The following is a 17,235-nucleotide window of genomic DNA, read 5'->3' on the forward strand; positions in this document are numbered from 1 at the left end:
TGTCACTCAAGAGAATAATAATTTCTCTGAAACCAGGTAAATAAATAAAAATATTTTATTGTGTATCAAAATATTGGAATTTCTGATAGAAATCCCAGTAGACCTTTAACAAGGTGTCTGGTATGTTTAAGGAATATTAAACAGAACTAAAGAATAATAAATAGACTAAAAGGCCAACTTCTTAGCAAATGGTATTTTACAAGGAGATCACAAAATAATATTTGAGTAGGATAAATGGGGATTATCTGCAGCAAGTTTCATGCTGAAGATGTTTCTAAAATTATGCTATAGCCTCCTTCCAGTACTTAGTTTATTTATCACAGAAGTATAGATTCCTGATGCTAAATTTAAGCATGACCAAGTTGATGAAACCTTAGCGTTTTTTATTAAATTTGTCATTTTTCTGAGTTTAACAGCACTAGTCAATGAGAATACAGATTAAAATTTAGCAACTATTAATAATCCCAGACTTATATCTGTCACAATGTATTTCTTTCTTAAAAAAATAAGTATAATATTTAATTTTGAATCCTATGATAGAAGATACAGACCAAATAAGTTCTGCTTTACTATTTGGAGTTTTATCTCCAAAAGTATATAATTAATTTGTAAATATTAAAGCAAACAGACATTTATAAAGACAATTTCTAATGGTTGGAGGGAAAATTGTAATCATATTTATTATTTGATTGTTATACACTTGCATTTTAAACTTTAGAGAATTAGTGTACAGCTCATCAGCCAAAACTTTAGCAAAGACAATTTGGCCAGCTACAAAAGGTTTAAAGAGGATAATTGAAACAAGATAAAACATAATTGAAAAAGGAATATTCAGCAACAGTAAGTGTGGAATTTGGCTTTCGGATGAAGGAAACATGATTCAAAGTGTCCTATTAATATATAAAACATAAAGCTATTTATGTTTTATATATTAAAAAGGTTTAGACTTTGAAGTACCTTGAATTAAAAATGAAAAAGAATGTCATAAGTGTGATTCTGGAGAATATGCTTTTCTGTAGATATATGCTAATTTACAGAGAATATTGCAATACAGTATCCATTGAACATTACCTAATCCAAAGGCTATAATAAATTCCAAACCAAATTTGAAGAACCGATTGAGATTAATATTATTTAGTAATAAGTTTAATTTTACCTACATGAGTAATATTCTCTAATTTGAACCTCCCAAATAAGATCATATTGTGACAAATTTATTTCAGTAATTTTAATACTTGGCCATGTTGGCTGCGTGCAAGGCAAATGCCCTACCCGCTGTGCTGTCGCTCCAGCGGGAGAGATAGTACAGCGGGTAGGGCGTTTGCTTTGTGTGCTGCCAGCCCGAATGAGCCAGGTTTGATTCCTCCGCCCCTCTTGGAGAGCCAGGCAAACTACCAAGAGTATCTTGCCCGCACAGCAAAGCCTGGCAAGCTACCCGTGAAGTATTCAATATACCAAACACAGTAATAACAAGTCTCAAAATAGTGACATTACTGGGCCCTCTCGAGCAAATCGATGAACAACTGGGAGGACAGTGTTTGACAGTTGATGCTTGAGTATTTAAATGAGAAAAGCAAAATAGAGTAATTAAGTCAACTAACTCAATGCGGTTGGAAAAAGGGAACATAAGCTTAAAATTTTCAAACATACTGATTATAATGTCTTCTTGCAAAAGTAAAAAAGGAATATTGGGGTCACATTCAGCAGTGAGTAGAGTGCCCACTCCCTAGAAAAAGTCACAAATTCCAAATAACATTTCGAATAGTATTTTCACACCCTGCCTTGGTGGGGGAGGCCAGCAGCATTTTCTTTTTGTTTGGTTTCCCAAGAAGGCATTCAGGCTTCCTTTTTAATTTTTGTTTTTTGTGAAAAAAGTATGGTTGACCAAATATGTATGGAAAATTCTGATTTAGAGTCTAGGACTATCATATCTCGATACTGTAACTCAATAATATACTACATTTTTTCTTCATATATAAGTTTCAGGAGAATTAAAGCTCTCGGAGAAGCTTCAGTTATTTTAGAGGAATTGTACTATACCAAACTATGAAAAAAATTCAAAATGCATAAAATACCTCGATATCAGACCTGAATCCATAATTATATTTAGACAGAATACCTCATTATATTTAATATATAGGTATCTTCAATGATTCAATGTCATTAACCAAGAATATGGAAGCAAGGGTAAACAAATGGAACTACATTAAGCTGAGAAGTTTCTGTACTTTAAAAGAAATGATGACCAGAGTCAAAAGACATCCCTCAGACTGGACAGAATATTCACCACCACTCAATCTGACAGAGTTACTATCCAATATATATATATATATATATAAAGTACTGATATAACAAAACAAAGCAAAACAATTGTATGGGGAGATGAATGAACAAATTTCCTCAAAGAAGATGTACCAATGGTCAGCAGGTATATGGGAAAAAATGCTCTGTATCACTTAGCATAAGGGAAGTGCAAAACAAAACAACAAATGGGAAATCATTACACACCAATGAGATTGGCACACACCATAAAGAATAGAAGCAAAAATTAGAGGTATGAAGGTGGAAGAAAAGGAACAGTCATTCACTACTGGTAGGAATGTCAGCTGGTTCAGTCATTTTGGAAAATATGGGCATGCCTCATGAAACTACTAATTATTCTTCCAAATGACCCAGCAATCCCAAATCTTGTCATCAAACTCTATTCCAAAATGACATTTTCACCCCTATGTTCATTGCAATATTATTTACCAGAGTCAGAAATGATAACACAGTGATAGGGCGTTTGCCTTGCGTGCAGCCAGCCTGGCCGAGCCAGGTCCAATTCCTCCGCCCCTCTCTGAAAGCCTAGCAAGCTACCGAGAGTATTCAGTATGCCAAACACAGTAAAAAAAAGTCTCATAATCGAGATCTTACTGGGCCCGCTCGAGTAAACCGATGAACAACGGGAGGATAGTCAGAAATATGTAAACAACTCAATTGTCCAAGAGCGAATGACTGTCTAACTATGGAATTTATACACAAGTGAATACTACTTAACTCTAAGAAAAGATGAGATCATGCGATTTGCTACAACATGAATGGATCTGGAGAGTATCATAATGAATGAAATGAGTCAGAAGTAAAGGTAGGGAATTATCTCTCTCAAATTTGGAATATAAAAAATGATTATAATAAGGAAATAAGAAATGGCTAAAGGCAACAGAAACCAAGAATTTGCCTCTAGTAGGAAACTTACCATGGAGGGGGATCAGGGCTTGGGAGATAGAATAAAGAAGATGTCACTGTAACTATCATGAAGAAAGTAAACATGCTTGTAATGGGCATGATGTGGGAACATTTTATGTATGAAACCCTACCACTAACAGTATTGTAAATCACATTGCCTAAAACAAAATTGGAAAAAATAATTGTACTATGTTAAATTAAATGAGTCAGAAAGAGAGGGGCAGACATAGAAATATTGCACTCATTTATGAAATATAAAGTAACAGAATGAGAGACTAACACTCAAGAACAGTAGAGATAAGTACCAGGAGAATTACTCCACAGCTTAAAAGCTGGCCTCGCATGCTGGGGGAAAGGGCAGCTCAGATAGAAAAGGGACCACCAACTAAAGGGTGCTAGGATAGCCCACTCAGGATGGGAGATGAGGCTATCATATAGACCGAATATGATAGCCACTTAATACCTTTAATGCAAACCACAACACCCAAAAGGACAGAGATAACAAAAGGGAATTTCCTGCTACAGAGCCGGGTTGAGGTGGAGAGGATGGGGTGGGGATGGTGGGAGGGATGCTGGGACCATTCGTAGTGGACGAATGGGTACTTGGGCATTGGTGGACGGATGGGTACTTGGCCATTGTATGACTGAAATGCAAGCACGAAAGTTTGTAAGTCTGTAACTGTACCCTATGGTGATTCACTAATAAAAACTTTTTAAAAAAAGAATTATACTATAAGATATATAAAGTTTTCTAATTTAAAATAGTGGTAGAATCTATTCAGTACATTATTAAGGTCATTAAAAACAGAACCTTCCTGTTGAGTGTAAGATGTAATAGACACCATAAATATTTATAGACATTTCATAAAGTGAATGCAACAAATTTTAACACACATGGAGACAATATTTCCCTTCGTTGTAGCATTTAGTTTAATTAATTAGGCAAAGTATATCAAGGAGATTTCTGTATAAATGGTAGAACTGCTGACATTTTCATTAGATGATAATTTTTTCCAAAACAAAATATTTAGGGTGATTTAAAGTGGAGAGAAAATATGGAGTGAAGACACTGATTAAGAAGTCTGCTTGTGATGCAGAAAAAAGTAACTATTTGGTGAAAAATCTCCTCCATAACCAATGATAACAATATACAATGTAATGGTTAAGAAACTGAAGCCATTTTCAGTCCCTTGCTAATATTATTTCTTTATAATATTGTCTTTACCTTTTTCTTATTTTGTACTCACAGATCTCAGGGGGTATTTTACTGGACATTTCTTGAAGGTCAAAGCAAATGAGACATATTAACAATTAGTTTGACATTAATATTTTGCTAAGTTAATTTGATAATATTCCCTTTTTTTAGTTTGCTAAGTCATATGTTCATATCATAACCAAGCAGATGCTTTCTTTCTATCTACAAAACTGGAAAAACATAGCAATTTTCAAAGCCTGTTCACACACATTTGTTTGCTTCCAAATAAGAATTCCATTACAGAGGTTTTGAAGATAAACTTGATATATGCTTGTTTTTAATATTCAATTGAAAAGTAAAAGCATTGGCTTTTTTGGCATTATTTTAATCTATACTAATAAATAAAAATGCTTCATTCCACAAATTACTGCCAATGTTTTTCTGGAAGCAATGAGATTATCATTGACTATACTTTGTCTCTTCAGATAAATTTACAGAGAAAAATGAGAGTCACTGGTGTGATAACTCAAGGAGCCAAAAGGATTGGAAGCCCTGAGTATATAAAATCTTACAAAATTGCCTACAGCAATGATGGAAAGTCTTGGACAATGTACAAAGTGAAAGGTACCAGTGAGGATATGGTAAGAATGACTTAAACTTTAAACATTTTGAATACAGTCCCATTTATAATCTTTGGTTAGGGCTAGAGAGAAAGCTCAGTGATCTGGGTGCATGTTTTGCATGCAGTACGCTAGAGGCTGAGGCTTAGTCTTGTTCTCACATTGTTCCTGAAGGACTGCCAGAAGAAAGCACTGAGAAAAGATCCAGAAGTAACCCCTGAGAACTGAGTGGTGTGTGACAGAAAAATCAGATCAACTGCAGCAGCATCAATGATCACTCTAATATCTATGAGACTTCAGCAAAAGCCTTAGAGCACTGAAAATAAATTTATGATTATAAATATCAGACTTGTAGAGGGTGTAAGGTGTTTTTCCAACTGAGTTTATTAGGTTTACCATCTTAAGACTTTCTCATAAGATTGTTTGATTGATGTTCCTAGAAACACCTAAGCACAAGGTTAGCATGGCCTTCATATGGCAGCTTTTATTTTAACAAGAGTTCTCAGTTTTATTTTAATTCTTTGACAGATTATCATTCTCTTCAATCCAATAACTCTGGATTGTGTCAGTTATCTTTAAATAAAAGCTGTAAGTGATAGAAAAGATGATATGTATCATTGTCACTGTCATGGTCACTGTCCTCCCGTTGTTCGTCGATTTGCTCCAGAGGGCCCAGTAACATTGTGAGACTTGTTACTGTGTTTGGTATATCGAGTACGTCACGGGTAGCTTGCCTGGCTCTTGGAGAGGGGCAGAGGAATCGAACTCGGGTTGGCCATGTCTGCCGCATGCAAGGCAAACGCCCTACCCACTGTGCTATTGCTATTATTATATAGTTCATATGTGGAAATATTATTTAGAAGAGTAAAATATTCTAAGGTGATGATAAAATATTCTTTGTCTCCCTTTTAAAATATACCTATTTTTATTTTTTCATAATTTTAAAATAAAACATGCCATACTGTTGTGTATACCATTGAAAACTACCGTTAAGATAATGAATTTTATGAAAATATTTTAAAATTATGTTCTAGAATTAATTTAGAGTTGTTTTAATGACCAGTTATATAAACTGTAAAATAAGAATGAGGCCTAAATCAATTATAGCACAATATAAATCTTTAAAGGAAGCATAGTTTATCAGTATATATTTTTTACATATATATTTTGTGAATCTTAGCAAACATTCTAAAACAGAATGTTAAGGAAGTAGTCTTGAGTAATCAGACATGTGCCTCACAAATCTCGTCAGAGTAATAGACAGAATGAATTATCTGGAAAATATAGTAAAAGCCAGTTCTTACAAAACAAAAATAAACAAGTATAACTATTGAGTAGCAGAATAGGTGGTTTGGCTAACATCAAGTTGGAATATTCAGTGCGCTTTTCTCAAAGAGAAAGGTGGGGAGAAAGAGTGTGTATCACTTCTCAACTCTGAAGGACTAGTAATAAATTAAATAAGACCATCACATGATAGATTATACCATAAACCAGTTACTTATGGCTTTAATTAGGATGTTATCTCTAGGTTTTATATTCACTGCTGATATCAAGGTGTTTTCTAATGATCCAGGCACCAAATTATTTAGTCCAATAATTGAAGGAATATGTTGGCTAGGATACTGTGTAATTACAGGAAAATAAGAAACTGTTGACGCTAATCATTTTACACTTTATCTCCTTACACAGGTGTTCCGCGGAAATGTCGATAATAATACACCTTATGCTAACTCTTTCACACCCCCCATAAAAGCTCAGTATGTTAGACTCTATCCTCAAGTTTGCCGAAGACACTGCACTTTGAGAATGGAACTTCTTGGATGTGAACTGTCAGGTCAGACTCATTACCTATTTCTTTACCTCAAAAATAAAATAAATAAATGCATATAACATATAATCGACTACTAACTACAGTGTCTTAACATTGATCAGAGATCAATTTCTGATATGAAACATCAAAGGGAGTGGACCAGTGAGAAAACATGTCTGTGTGTTTGTGAGTTAAAAATTTTTAAACTATGCTAGAGAATAGAATTGATGAAGAAGGAGCAACATGTTTTTTTGAATGACCAAAAAAGAAGCAGTTTGGGAAATTTGGTAAAAAATTTCATTGTATTTAGTACTCGTTTGTTGACAGAAGTTGAGAAAAACTGGATTCTCCCTAACCACATAATTTGCATTTACATATTATGGGTGCTATGACATAGAAAATAAGTTTCAATCTTTGTTCATCTATCATAAAAACTTTCTTGCTTCTGATTGGATTTTTGGGGGGGGGTGAAGCAATGAGAATGCAATATTAAGATTGATACCATAAATTTATTCTTATATATTATATAATATTCTTAATATTTATCTAGTAATTAATTTTATAGCACAGCGGGTAGGGCATCTGCCTTGCACGCAGCCAACATGGCCGACCCGAGTTCAATTCCTCCGCCCCTCTCGGAGAGCCCGGCAAGCTACCGAGAGTATTCGATATGCCAGACACAGTAACAACAAAGTCTCCAATGGAGACGTTACTGGGCCCGCTCGAGCAAATCGATGATCAACGGGAGGGCCTTACTTTATATATAATATTCTTAATATTTATCTAGTAATTAATTTTTACTTTTTAAAATAGTTATCCAACTTTTAGATAATCTATCAGAGATTTCAGATTTAAATAATTCTTATTTCCCAAGAGGTGAAAGCTGTATTTATTGATCTCATGGTAGTCGTTTTATCATATAGTTAGTTGCCAAACTAATCAATTTTATTCTAAAGGATATTTCTGTGATATATATTATATGCACATGCATGTGTATATATTGTACATATACCGATTAGCTCCTTTTCTGTGTCTATACTTAGATTTGCAAACTATCTTCCCCACTGTGACCTTGGGTTATTTTGTAAAAACTTAAAAACTGAAGAAAATTAAAATTCATGTGTATATCACTTTTAATATAATTTTAAACAAAACTTCCAAGTATGAAAGAGCTTTATCAATTTATAATACTATAATTTGTTTTAAAATAGTATGATGCATCTGTTTAGTAAGAAGAATGAAGGCTTTTATTTCTTTCAAAAATTTGCCTGTGGTGTAGAGCACATGTTTTATATAGGTTTCCCTACTTGGCTATGTTTGTGATGCTGACAATGGGAATGATTTTTAACAGCTAATTTTAAAATGAAGCCATAACATTAAAAAAACTAAATTAATTTTGCCTAAACTGTGAGTCTATATTAAGAATAACATTTTCATATTAAAAATGGATGTCTTTTATGAAGCAGTCAACATACAGTTTAGTACCAATAATTATCTTAAAGGAATGTTTTCCCAATTTTAGTAATTCAAGCCAGCTTTTTGACTACCAGTAATTCTCAGCAGAATTATTGGTGTACAGTGTTTATATTGCACACCACTAAATCACCTCAGGCCACTGTCATTCCTAAGCCATTCATCATAAAGCAATCAACAGGAAGCCAAAGTACGATGAGGTTTGCTGCAAGCCCTGTGGTTTTTAGTTGCTTAACATGACCTTCTCCAATTTTTCAGTCTTTTGATTCATGAGGATTAGTCTCTCATATGTGATACAGTTACACCCTAAGGTATGAATATATTTTACTTCCAAGTTTGACAAGAGGTTACACCTGACACTTTACAGATTTTATGTGCTCCCAAAGAAGGCTCTATCCCATTTGCCAACCCTGTGAATTTATTTTGAACCCTCATGCTGAGTAATAATACCTCTCAGTAGATGCTTTTTGAAGCTAGAGCACCTCACGACTGGAATAATCAGTTTCATTGTCAATACTTAATTTTGTTCATGTGTTTTTCCAGACTGATACAAACGTTAATTAATTTATATGTCTGAAATCACATAGACAAGAAAAGATATTGGAGAAATGAGGAAATTTGACAGAGAGGTTAACTATGGATTTGGAAAGAAACAGTAATAAAATATATCAAAACCATTTCCCACAATCCACTGCGGCACTGTAAAACCCAAGGATGCCTTTTTGAAGTCAATAAATTGTTATAAGATCTCTGAGCCTGCTAGGTGATAAGCAGTTTCTTCTCACTCAGAAACATTAAAAGAAAATCTCTTAACTTCTCTGAAAGAGATGTGGTTTAAACTGTTTAGAATAAAATGGATCTTGACTTTAATTATGGGAGCAATACCATTCAGTCATTCCTCTGAACACATTACTTTTTACTTTCCTTTGCTATATACTGTACAGTTAGTGTGAGTATGAAATGGTCAAAATAATGGTACCCATTTTATATCTAATAATTGAAATATTCTGGTATATCAAAAAAGGGGGAAATCAACTGTTTCTTTCCCCTATCTCTTCTCTTCTTTCAGTCATTTATGTTTTCAAAAACTCCAATAGCAGGCAGAGGGTAGGTAGTTTGTGAAAGTAATAGAAAAACAATTTGGAAATTGATAATGTAGACTATCTACATGTTACCTTAGAGTAGAGAGGCTTAGAAGGGGAAAAAGGAGAAGAAAAGAATTATAACATTATTTACAAAACCTCAAATCTAGAAACAATCCAATCTAGAAACAACAGATAAAAGTTAAAGAAATTGTGGTTTATAAACACAGTGGAAAACTGCTCAGCTATGAGAAAAGATGAAATCATGGTGATTGCTGCGACTTGAATGGAATTGGAGGGAGGCATGCTAAGTGAAACAAGTCATAAATAAAATTATGATCTCACCTATTGGTAGCATAAAAGTAAGCAAAACAAGGGATTTCATGATTCCCAATGGAAATAAATTCTGAGATATACTCAATAGTGACCTACAAGAATTGAGAGATGATATCTTGGGAAGAAGCAGGTAGAGTGACCCAAGTACTCTGTTGGTAGGCATGGAGCAGCAGCACTTTAGTATAAAATTGTATTAGTTTTATTGCAAGTGAAAACTGGTTATTTTTAAAAAATAGAAAAAACAATATAAAAAGTTTGGAGCTTTCTAGACTTTTGGATATTTGTTGTAAAAAAAATTTCTCTCCAGATATTTAAGATTCACGGCTGGGGACCAGAATTCTAGTACAGCAGGTAAGGCATTTGCCTTGTACACAGTTGACCCGGCTTCACTTCGGGACATTTCATATGGTCCCTTGAGCCCCACTCGTGGTGATTTCTGAGCATAGCCATGAGTAACCCATGAGCATCACCGGGTGTGACCCAAAAACCTTAAAAAAAAAGATACAGAGTCATTTTTCATTTTCAGATTCAGAGGATTGGAGTATAAGTGCCTATTCTCTGAACAAGAAATGTGCTAGCACACAATTAAATATTTATTCATATTTGCTTTAGATGTATGTTTTCTAGAAGATGGAAGCAGAAGCATCCATGAGGGACTCAAGAAAGAGGATCTGATCTAGATCCCTTGGGAGATAAAAGGATTAATTTTAGTTAATTATTTTTCCAGGCTTGGGAGCAAGCTCACAGGGTACTTTGATATACAGGAGCCCCAAGTTTGATTCTTGACATGTTATAGTTCCCTGAGGACTATGGGAGTGATTTCCAATCACTACTGGAAGTAGTTTCTGAACATTCCCAGGTGTGGCCCCAAAAAACAGGTTTAAAAAAAATCAATGAAGAGTTCTAAGCCACCTCTTTTAGAGTTTAGACTTAAAATGGCCTAGTTCAAAGTATTACAACCATTCATTAGTAAGAATGCCCTTAATCCTCACTTTTGGAACTTAATGTTGGAATGATCTTTATGCAAAAATATTTTACCCATATTAAATGTCATCATTATGTACCAGTACTGTTTGTAAGTACTTTAATTTGTTAAATAGCTTCTTGAAACACTCATTTGTAGTAGTTACTTTTATTTTCAGCATTTTACAAATATGGAAACTAATGGACAAAACCAAGTAATAGATAGAAGACCACACTGTAGTAAGTGGGGGATTAATAGAGTATAGAAAGATAGCACTGATTGGATAAACGGTCTCTTTTATCTTTGCCACCTTCCGTGTTTGCTGGCTAAAATGTTTTATTTCACTCATGGAAAAAATCAATCATAGCTAATAGAATAACATTTTCTCTTTTTTTAGTTTTATGAAGACACCATAATTTATGAAATTGTTCATAATAAAGTTGTTTCAGGCATATAATGTCCCAATACCAATCCTACCTCCTATGTCCCCTTCCCTCCACCAGCATTCCCAAGTCCCCTACAATCCCTGGCCTACCAACTTGGTAGTAATATTAGCACTGTCCTCCTGTTGTTCATCTATTTGCTCAAGCGGGCACCAGTGATGTCTCCATTGTGAGACTTGTTGTTAGTGCTTTTGGCATATCAAATATGCCACAGGGAACTGGTCAGATTCTGCCGGGCGGGCGGGATACTCTCACTAGCTTGCTGACTCTCTGAGAGGGTCAGAGTAATCGAACCCAGGTTGGCCACGTGCAAGGCAAATGCCCTACCCACTGTGCTATTGCTCCAACCCTTGGTAGTAATATAACAAATTTATTTTATATTTCTCTAATAAAAAATAAATGATAAATGAAATTGCCATAAAATAAATTAACAAAAGTAAATTTGTGTTGATTGCTTGCTATATGTTTTAACCTAAGGAATAAAAACATTCAAATAATACAATATAATATACTGCTTGGGCTGGAGCGATAACACAGCGGTAGGGCGTTTGCCTTGCACACAGCCAACATGGCTGACCTGAGTTCGATTCCTCTGCCCCTCTCGGTGAGCCCAGCTAGCTACTGAGAGTATCTCGCCCGCACGGCAGTGCCTGGCAAGCTACCCGTGATGTATTCGATATGCCAAACACAGTAAGAACAGAAGTCTCCAATGGAGACGTTACTGGGCCCGCTCGAGCAAATCGATGAACAACGGGAGGACAGTGACAGTGACAATATACTGCCTAGTCTCACATGACTAAATTTTTAACTCTGGCATCAAAAATATATTGCATTAATTTTATTTTGCATTTGGATTTTTTGTGTTGATTATCACAACTTCCCAGTCATAAATTAAGATTTTCCCCCCTTAGCAGGCATATATCAAATTTATTTCATATTACTTGGTCCAAAGAATGGCAAATAGAATTATCAGAATATAAATCTATAAAAGTCAATTCATCATGATTAATTACTATATGTTTTTAAAATTTTTAATCTAGTAGAGGACAATTATGTGCAACATTATTGAGTGCCATACTATTTGGATTTTGTCATTTTGAGTATAACGTATCTTGGAGTTTTCCTAATTGTGTTAATTTTTACTGGAACCCTTCTGGCCTCTGAATTTTGTTGTCTGTAACACTCAACTCTGGGAAGTTCTTATTGATGATTTCTTTGATTGTTGTTTCTTCATCACATTCTCCTTCCTGTTCTTCAGGGACTCCCATTATTCTTGTATTGTTCCTCTTGAACTCATCACAGAGTTCTCTGTTATGCTGTTCATTTCTTTTCAGACTACTTTTCACCTTCTTTTGTTTCCTAGAGGTTTCCTCCTTCTCAACTTGGAACTCCTCAATCATTTGCTCAGCTTCTGTTACTCTGCTGTTCACAAATTCTATTATCCTTTTATATATATAATCACCTGCTAAGTTCTTCATCTTGGTCATTTCTGACTGTGGTACTTTTTTTTTTTTGGCCCATCCTTTTTTGTGCTTTGCTGACAACTTCGAATATTGTTTCTTTGAACTCATTCAACATTCTTATCAAGGTATCACTAAAGAAGTTGTCTGAGGATTGACTGATGTTGTTTATATCTTCATTGATATTTTTTTACTTGTGTACTGAGCTTGATATAGAAACCCTTCTATATGATTTCCCCATTGGATTTGTATTGTTTTTGCTGTGCTAGTGAGTCTTTGTAGTTAACCCCCTCTGGAAGATGCTGAAGGATTAAGCTATAGGTTGCTCTCTTTTCTCTATCTGTCCTCACAAAATGACAGGAAGAATAACTGAGAAACTTGTAATTTGTTGAGTAGATCTGTCACTCCAGTAGCTGTGGTATGGGCCTTAATATGGTACAGGTTGATTGTGGAGGTTGTTGGAACCCCCCTGGGAGGAAATGTCTCTGCCTCCTGTTTGATCTACTCCTCTTGTTAGTTATTGGTCCAGTGAGATGAGCAAAATAATGGAAAAAAATTTATTTGTATTATTAAAATTTTATCTCCACTTGAAATGGTGAAAAAGCAAGGGAAAGGTCCATAGTCACATATTCTGTCACAAAAATTCTTATATGATTTTGTAAAGGTTTTAATTCAAAATAAAAAATATGTGTACACACAAACACACCAATTTCCAAGGACAAATACATTAAAACTGTTAATAGTATGAAACCTTAAAAATTTTGTAGCATATGAGAGAATCATCCCCTAAACAGACTTTTATGTATGACTAAAATATCAATATGTCTCATAGAAAGACTTACCCAGTAATTATTTGATTTCATTATATTTCTGTGATTTTTTATCTATTAGTTTAAATTGTACAGTAATGCAATAAAACACATTATATATACCTATATATGTGTATATAGTTAATATATTTTATATCTAGTTATATTAAGTAACTGTTACATCCCTATCTTCCAGAAATAGCCCGTTGGTACTATAAAACTCAGTAATAAAGATTAGTGGATGTTTCTAAGTAAACAAAAGCTTTCCAGTTTAGAATATAACACTTTGTGAAAATGACTTTGTACTGAGAGAATTTTTATTTTAAGTATTATAAGAAGAAAATTAAAAAACAAATATACTTTCTCAGAAATTATTCTACTTTTAAAGATACAATAAAAATATTGCAAACTGGGGAATAGTCATGAAACTATCAGTAATGAGACAGGAGAGAGCATTTCACCACTTATAGCTCTCTTTCTCTCTTAATTTCATTGTTTTCTTTGAGGGAATGAATAGAGTTATGCTCAATCTTCTATTGCCTCTCCAAAATGGAAATAAAAAATGTCCAGAGTAATAAACCATTGTTTTGGTTTGGTTTGGTTTGGTTTGGTTTGGTTTGGTTTGGTTTGGTTTCTCATGGAACTCGTCACATTTCTTTCAGGCTGTTCTGAGCCTCTGGGGATGAAGTCGGGGCACATCCAAGACTACCAAATCACTGCTTCCAGTGTCTTTAGAACTCTCAACATGGACATGTTCACTTGGGAACCGAGGAAGGCTCGGCTAGACAAGCAAGGCAAAGTGAATGCCTGGACTTCTGGCCACAATGACCAGTCGCAATGGTTACAGGTAATAGTTTCAAAAACTGTTTTAGTATCTTCCTGCTGCTTCTCTTCCCTAGAAAATAGCCTGTTGTTTAGGTGAAGTCCGTGTCTTTACCGTCAAACATCTTTAACTGTGTCTTGTTCTTTGGTTTAACTAAATTGGTATAACACAATTCTTCTGAAGCCATGTCCATGTGCTATTTTCACTCTGGTGTTGATTTATAGATGCTACTGTCAGATTGATGCAGCATATTGTATCAGATCAAACTAGGCTTAGGTCAATTCAATTGATTATGAGAGCATTTACATTTTAACTCTCATCTGTCCTAATGTTTCATGTCAATATTGGTTCAAAAGCCTCGGAGCAGAAATCCAAAGTGCCTTGAAATCATGCCACTGACCTGCAGACTGTTCCAATAGATTCATGACTCATGGCTTATTGGCTGTACCTGTGGTTGCTAAGCAATGGGGCAATTTGATTAACTACTCAGAAAAGAGCTGGCTTATAGAAGAAAGGCTAGATGCTGCAGAATATATTTATCATTTGCAAGTGAAGTCAGGTTACTTTCAGCACTTCTTTGAAGGCTCTCCATGAAATGCACCTATCTGTGGAGTGCATTTAAATCTGCACAAATTTGGTAACGTTGTATGTATATGGTAAAAATAAAATGATGACAACTTAATCCCATAATAAGGTAACTTTATTTAAAAGATCTGAATTCTAGTCTTACTGATATTTACACTGCATCGTTGAGTTTCAAAATTGTGACAATTAATTGCGTTTTTGGAAATCATGAGAGCAATTAGAATAACAAAGATTATTCTAATACCTCTCCTCAAAACACATCTGAAACCTTTCTCACAGGAAAATTCCAGTAAGACCGACTCGCTCTTTCACTTGGCCTTATATTTCTTGTTTTCAAAGTTATAAATATCACTCTTTTCTTACTTTTTTATTAAGTCGTAGTGATTTACAAATTTATTTCTTGTAGAGTTCAGTCACGCAGCTTTCCAATACCAGTCCCACCACCAGTGTCAACTTTCCTCCAACAATGTTCCCAGGTTCCCTCCCATCACCCAGCCTACTTCCTTGACAATCACATTTTAAAGTTTACTTATTGTATTTTGTGGTCTCATGCTTACAGTGTTTTTAGCTCAGTGTTTTTTAATTATATATATACATATCACGATCACGACCACCCTGTTGTTCGTCGATTGCCTCGAGCAGGTGCCAGTAACGTCTTCTTCGTCCTAGCCCTGAGATTTTTTTTTTTTAAAGTGCCATATTCAAGGCTTTTTCAGGGTTAGGAGAATGAGACCCATCATTGTTACTGGTATTTGGCATATTGGGTATACCACGGGGAGTTTGCCAGACTCTGCCGTGTGGGCATGTTACATTTGGTAGCCTGCCAGTTTGACCGAATTAGGAATGAGATGATAAGATGTCATTTGCGGCCGCGCGCTTCCGGGAGCTGAGTGTGATGATCTCTGGATCCTGGCCGTTGTTGGAGTTACACGGCAGTTGGTGGGTGTAACTGTCTAGTTACTGGCAGGTCCAGTCCCAAACTGTACAGGCTTGGAGATCTCAGCCCCGGGTCCCACACACCTGGGTTCCTCTGTCAGTTCTTTTATGCGTGAGGCTCATCCAAGTGTGTGGAGAGTGCTCTCAGCAAGGCCTTGGCTGGGCCTCGGTGGTCTTCAGCTGTTGGGCCCTGGTGGAGACAGTCAGGCATAGGGTAGGAGACTCTGTCTTGTTCTCTCCCAGGAGCTGAGTGTGATGATCTCTGGATCCTGGCCGTTGTTGGATATATATACATATATATACATATAAAGGCCCTCCCGTTGATCGTCGATTTGCTCGAGCGGGCCCAGTAACGTCTCCATTGGAGACTTTGTTGCTACTGTGTCTGGCATATCGAATACTCTCGGTAGCTTGCTGGGCTCTCCGAGAGGGGCGGAGGAATCGAACTCGGGTCGGCCATGTTGGCCGCTTGTAAGGCGAATGCCCTACCCGCTGTGCTATCGCTCCAGCCCTATATATACATATATGCACACCATACCTCTACACTACTGTTGTACCTGATTTCCCTAATCTTAATTATTTTTTATTTTATTTTATTTTATTTTTATTATTTTTCTAATCTTAATTTTTATTCCTAAATTCTTTGGGTATCTATTTATCTGGAAGTTTATTGAGTTTTTTCATTAGCTAACAACCTGTGTAATTATGTATATCTTTCTCTTTCATCTTCTCTAAACATTTTCAAATTAGGTAATGGTTATTGTCCCAGAACTCAAGCAGATGCCCTTATCTTATGGTAACACTTATTAAATTATTCACTTAGCAAATGTGTTTTTGTGATGCACTTATGAAGTTTCAGAGAATATGGTAGTGATGGCACATGAAAAGGAGAAATAGTGATTATACCCTAAAACATCATTTCATTAAATATGTATTTGGTCTGTGCTTACCAAAAAATAACCATACCGTAATATAATAAAGAAAATGTTTATAGCCAGTGAAGTATCATGACCTGGGGTACACCACCAGGCTCAGAGCATAGAAGGATTGTTAAATGACCAAGCAGAGGTGTGGTCTGAACTTAGGCCATTTATTTTGAAACGTTAGGACTGATTCACAGATGTCTTTAGTAAGAAAACTGCACTGTGTGGTTAGTAAGTGTGTTTTTAGACTATAGGGTCTAATAACTATTAGCAGATTATTCCCTGTTTTTTGTTTGTTTGTTTGTTTTATAACTACTCATAATGGAAGAAGAGGGAATTGCATTTCTTCTGTTGTTAGTAATAAGGAGAAAAATAATGAATGGGGTCAGACAAGAGCCACAAGCCAGAAGTCTAGACGTAGCAATTAGAGGCAAATGGAATGTTTTTATCCAGAGTAGGTTCAACACTTGCTTAACACTGTATTCCATCATCTTCGCTAATACTTCCCAATGGACCAGGCCATCTCTCCCAGTCACACTTCTCATTAT

General features: G+C 35.3%; 1 protein-coding gene across 2 annotated transcripts in view; it reads left to right on the top strand.

Annotated features, from left to right (window-relative positions):
* The window catches only part of EDIL3 (EGF like repeats and discoidin domains 3), a 489,148-nt gene that overhangs the window by 351,885 nt on the left and 120,028 nt on the right, over positions 1–17,235 (top strand). For both annotated transcript variants that reach the window (XM_056112534.1, XM_056112535.1), the window contains exons 7-9: positions 4,909–5,064; positions 6,733–6,877; positions 14,083–14,267. In XM_056112534.1, the coding sequence (XP_055968509.1) occupies positions 4,909–5,064; positions 6,733–6,877; positions 14,083–14,267 (486 nt within the window). The remainder of the gene's footprint in view (positions 1–4,908; positions 5,065–6,732; positions 6,878–14,082; positions 14,268–17,235) is intronic.

Source organism: Sorex fumeus, unplaced genomic scaffold (genome assembly GCF_029834395.1).
Source record: "Sorex fumeus unplaced genomic scaffold, SorFum_2.1 ptg000018l, whole genome shotgun sequence".
Taxonomy (NCBI): domain Eukaryota; kingdom Metazoa; phylum Chordata; class Mammalia; order Eulipotyphla; family Soricidae; genus Sorex; species Sorex fumeus.